Here is a 5699-nt window from a genome sequence, read left to right on the forward strand (position 1 = left end):
CCTAATAAACCATATATTATTATTATCATTATTATTATTACATGCAGATGTCTCACAATTGGGTAGGAGTTGCAGGCACAGCAGGACAGATGTGAGAGGCTGTTAATGTAAAGCTGGTGTTCACCAGGCAGCAAGTGAGGGATATAACTGGACTGGTTGTGGCCTTGGTGTCCTGGTGTGTGGTGTGTGTGGTCCTACCTGAAGGTGAATCAGTATGAGCTCTGAGTTCTCTGGTGGAAGAACTGGCTTGGTGACCAGCAGACAATCATAGGTGAATGACACACACACAGGTGCTAAAACAACTTATTCTCATTATCACATTTCTTTAAGGATATTTATCAATACAACCATCATGAAAATAATGCAATGAGATGACAAATTTATACAGTGCATAATTAAACATGAGAGAGAGAGAGAAAATCATTGTATTGACTTAGCACATCATCACAGTAATACTTTGATGATATAATAATAATAGTAATAAGAACAATAATAACAAGATATTACACAGAGAAAATAGCAAACATCATTTATTCATTTGTTTTTCACTAGTTTTTCTTTTTCTGTACAGCATACCCAGGCTTTTTAAGGGCCATGGAATGGACAAAAACCAGTCACCATAACTTCACTTATTCTCACAGCAAAGAATACCCGTCACTATAACACTGATCTTGCACTCTTGCGAGGCGTGCTGCTCACTTTGTTTGCAAAGAAAGAAAAGCAGGAATTGCTAACAAGTGTTCAACATTTGATTATTATGTACAGGATGAACATTATATATGTAAGAAATGCACACTAGTGTGTGTGTGTGTGGTTTGTGGTTTGTTATCACAAGATCACAATACTATTTCTTCTCTCCACCCTTCCATCCATAACTATCTATCAGTTTATCCATCTACATAACAACTTATTTAACTGTATCAGTAATGTCACAAATTTCAGTCATTCTCGTCTCAATTGCACTGCCAACAGGCATCTCATCAAATGGCACCAATCTCAAGCAATGTTTTTTTGGTCTGCTTACATCACAACAAACATGGCGCATGATGATGCAATTATTTTAGATTGCTCTCCCACCTAACGGTAGTTTGATGTACCAGCACCGGCCACCAGCCACTAGCCACCCGTCACCCAGCACCTGTCAGCCATAAGCTGTTCAGACCCAGCGTGTGGTTGGTTACCTGGCTCCCATTCACCTTGTTTCCCCAACAGCCCGTTGCAGGGGTCAGGTGGTGAGTGAGAGTAGGAACCACAACAAGGTGTTGTGAATAAACCAAGAAGTGAAAAAAGTGATTATGCTAAGGGCAAAAACCTGAACAAATACACTGTGGAGGACAAGGATAAAGGTTACAAGTTGTGGAGAAAGGCCAGAATGAGTGAAATACAAAGACGTGAAGGTAACATATTCCTCAGAGCAGTGGTATGTCCACACTCAAAAACAAGAAGGACCAAGTGAAGAAATTGGTGACATTGGCAAAATATATCATTCACAGGAAATACACCAATGCTTTGGTCCCGAATGCATTTTTCTCCATAAGAAGTTAACTAAGCATCTTGATAGTTTGAATATCAATCAATATTTTTTATTCCAATTATGATGGAAATTCAGGACTACTGCATCTATAACAACCTGTCTATCTCTCCTTGTTCATTTGCTCTTATTTTATGTCTTAACTTTTAAGCTTCTTGCATTTCCTCCACACCATGAGACAGCCTCAGCTCTTCTTCTTCTTAGCGTCCTTTGCCTTGGTGTTGGTTGTAGTGGCGCCCTTTGTTGCCTTCGGATCCTTCCACAGCAAGCCCTTGATTATGTCCAGATTAGTGCCCATGGTGATGTTGTTCTGTGCTACGGGCACTGCTGCACCATTCTTCTTGGTCTGTGTGTGCCAAACCCATATCTGTCATGGGATACAGGGGTGATGTATTATAAAAGTGCCATTGATCTCTTCAGGAATGGCAAGGTTGCTGTGAATCACAAATACATAAAGCGAGAGAGGCAAGACTTGAGTGGCTTGGGCGTGTGAGGAGAGACAAGGAGTGTGTGGGGAGGAGACAAAGGAGGAGCTATGGATGGTGGAGATGGAAATAGCCAGTAGGAGACAGAGAAGTAGAGGTGAGAGAAAGTTTTTATAGATGCAGTGAAGGAATACTTTGCATGTAATGGATGTGAGTGATGAGGCGTACAAGACAGAATGTGTCGAGGGAGAGAGGGTTGATCCTCTGTGGACTACACCAACCCAGAGAAGGAGATGAATTATGATAAGGATGGTGTGTGTTTCACTGTTTGATCTGCTGCAGTCTCTGACAAGACAGCCAGACGTTACCCTACGGAACGAGCTCAGAGCTCATTATTTCCGATCTTCAGATAGGCCTGAGACCAGGCACACACCACACACCGGGACAACAAGGTCACAACTCCTCGATTTACATCCCGTACCTACTCACTGCTAGGTGAACAGGGGCTACACGTGAAAGGAGACACACCTAAATATCTCCACCCGGCCGGGGAATCGAACCCCGGTCCTCTGGCTTGTGAAGCCAGCGCTCTAACCACTGAGCTACTGGGCGTGTATTTACCTAATTGTATTTACCTAATTGTAACATACGGGAAAAGAGCTATGCTCGTGTTGTCCCGTCTCCATATCTATTAATGTCCAGCTTTTTCTTAAAATCATGAATATTCCTTGCGTTGACCACTTCCACGTCTAAACTATTCCATGCTTCCACCCTTCTATGAGGGAAGCTATATTTTTTCACATCTCTCCTATAAGTGGCCATTTTTAGTTTTTTCCCATGCCCTCTCGACATTCTTCCATTCCACATACACAGATCTTCCCTATCCATTTTTCCATGCCAATCATCACTCTGTATATTGCTATCAGGTCTCCCCTTTCTCTTCTGTTTTCCAGGGTTGGAAGTTGCATTCTTTTCAGTCTGTCTTCATAAGTCAAATCTCTTAAGTCAGGCACCATTTTCGTTGCAGCCCTCTGTACTTTCTCTAGTTTCCTTATGTGTTTCTTTAAGTTCGAGCCCACTGTATTGTTGCATATTCAAGCCTCGGTCTTATCATTGCAGTAATTATTTTCTTCATCATTTCTTCATCTAGATATCTGACGCCACTCTTATGTTCCTCAATAAGTTCAATACTTCTCCAATTATTTTGTTTATATGTCTCTCTGGCGATAGGTCATTGGTAATTGTCACCCCAAGGTCTTTTCTTCATGACTGGTTTTATGTCTTCATTTCCTATCTTGTACATACTCCTGATTCTTCTTTCACTCTTGCCAAACTCTATTTTCTTGCATTTTGTCGTGTTGAACTCCATTTGCCATGTACAGCTCCATTTCCATATTCTGTCCAAGTCTTCCTGGAGTAGTTCGCAATCTTTGTCACATCTCACTTTTCGTAACAATTTTGCATCGCCTGCAAATAGGCTCACATAACTGGACACCCCATCCACCATGTCATTTATGTAGACTGCGAACATTACTGGTGCCAACACTGATCCCTGTGGAACTCCACTCTCCACCAATCCCCATTCTGATGGTCTGTCCTTAATTATTGTTCTCATTTCTCTTCCTACCAAAAAGTCTTCCATCCATTTTAGTAAACTGCCATGCACTCCTCCTACCATTTTAAGTTTCCAGATCAGTGTGTGTGTGTGTGTGCCTTATTGAAAAGGTGTCTCTGTATAGAAGGTATAGAGAGTGGCCGAGTGAGGCGAGGTGAAAGTGAGCGACTGGTTACTTGTATTTTGATAGTTCTTGTTTTACATGATGATGATGATGAGGCTCTCTCTCTCTCTCTCTCTCTCTCTCTCTCTATATATATATATATATATATATATATATATATATATATATATATATATATATATATATATATATATATATATATATATATAAAAGAAAGTATGATAAATATACATGTAATGAATTAGATGAAAGGCATGCATGCTCACACACACACACACACACACACACCCATACCCATACCCACACACACACTCTCACTCACTTTGGTACAGTTGAAAGCAAGAGGTTCAATATCAGTTGATGTAATACCAAGGCTCTTGAGAAAACCATCCTCTTCATATCCAACAATGAAAGGCATGGTGGCTTTAGGGTGAGCAAGCAAGAAGGGCACAGACACTGCAAAACCTGCCATGTCCACTGGGAACTTCCTATTAGCAATCCAGCCATCATAGAAACCCACAACCTTGCCAAGTCTAACTATAGGAGTGGACACGCCCAGGTTTGTAACAAGTCCCACGGGGAACATGGACACTTTCTTGGTCCACCGCATCTGGGGAAGACACACAGCACACATGAACAATGTTTTCAGGATCAATAATCAGATTGGACAAGAAATTATAGGTGCACAGCTGATAGAGTTTGATTTAGAAATGGGAAAGGGGAGATATAAAGAAAACCTCATACATAAGAGCACCATCAAATATCCCTGCAGTGCCATTCTATATACATAAAAATGCAGTGAGCTGATATCATACATTCTTTTCCACAATTCCTTCTGAACAGTAACACAGGTGAAATCAAACTCTTTTCTTGAACAAAAGTACACTGATTGATTTTCTAATGAATTGGCATTTAGATTTATTTGGTCATCTCCAGGTTTGCAAGCAAGTGTATCATTGATCAGAAGTGTATTAACCCAGATGACAGTAAACGTGAAGACAACATGTCTCTGCCACTTATAGGTCCAAGTGAGGTTGATCAACTTACTAGTACTTTAGAGAGAGAGAGAGAGAGAGAGAGAGAGAGAGAGAGAGAGAGAGAGAGAGAGAGAGAGAGAGAGAGAGAGAGAGAGAGAGAGAGAAAAACGACTAAGTATAAGCAACCTGAGTGCCCCTGGCAAGACTATTGGTGTGTCTAACCAAAACAAACATGTGATTGGCCTGCCTTAGTTGGACTTGACAAACACATTGTTGGACAAGAGTTAATTCTTGCTGTAGTGTCCAAGCCACTGTGCCACCAGGAGGGGAAAGCTTCCTGTGTTCCTCTCTCGTCACTCCAGGGCAGCCCTGAGAGTTGTTTGTTTTGGTGCTCAAATTCTTTACCGTGTTGCTCATTTTGTGAAATAGATGCTAAAATCCCCACAAAGGTAACTACATCCATATATCACTGTGTTACTGAGTATGTTGTGTCACACTATATAGTACAGTCAGACTTCTTATCTTTTTTTATTGTTTTAATCAACAGATTCTAGACTTGCAGTATACTGTATTTCAGATATTGATACCAGTACTACTAGATAATAACAAAAAACATCTCTACTTGACCAACTTCTCCCAAAATTATCCAAACAGAATATTCAAAAGTCAATACAGAATTTCAATAACGTCACAAGAACAAATGTATGCATCTTGGATTTACTTTAACAATATTTCAGCTCAAGTCACTAGGGACATGTAGCAGCGAGGAGGACACCTGGTGGGTTAGTTCTGAAGACTCCCTGTTAGTTCTATATGAATAGAATAGACTGACATATCAAGCTATTGGAGCTGAACCATTAAAGAACTTTAAAAGGAGGTTAAACAAAACTGTGAGTGAGGACGGCAGGTGGAAATGTGACAGGTGTGTGTTTCAGAGAGGGAGTGCCTCATGTAGGCCTGATGGCTTCCTGCACCAACCCTTGCAGTGTTCTTATAAGATCTTTAGAAGCTCCCTATTATCTTGACA

At 40.8% G+C, this 5699-nt stretch overlaps 1 protein-coding gene across 1 annotated transcript in view; it reads right to left on the reverse strand.

Moving 5' to 3' along the window:
• Positions 1-289: 289 nt before the first annotated feature.
• LOC123513416 (galactosylgalactosylxylosylprotein 3-beta-glucuronosyltransferase P-like) overlaps positions 290-5699 on the reverse strand; it is a 16251-nt gene continuing 10841 nt past the window's right edge. The window contains exons 5-6 of the mRNA XM_045270582.1: positions 4018-4305; positions 290-1898 (exon numbers count right to left, since the gene is read on the reverse strand). Of these exons, the coding sequence (XP_045126517.1) occupies positions 1716-1898; positions 4018-4305 (471 nt within the window). The 3' untranslated portion in view covers positions 290-1715. The remainder of the gene's footprint in view (positions 1899-4017; positions 4306-5699) is intronic.

The sequence above is a fragment of the Portunus trituberculatus genome, chromosome 36 (assembly GCF_017591435.1).
Source record: "Portunus trituberculatus isolate SZX2019 chromosome 36, ASM1759143v1, whole genome shotgun sequence".
NCBI lineage: Eukaryota > Metazoa > Arthropoda > Malacostraca > Decapoda > Portunidae > Portunus > Portunus trituberculatus.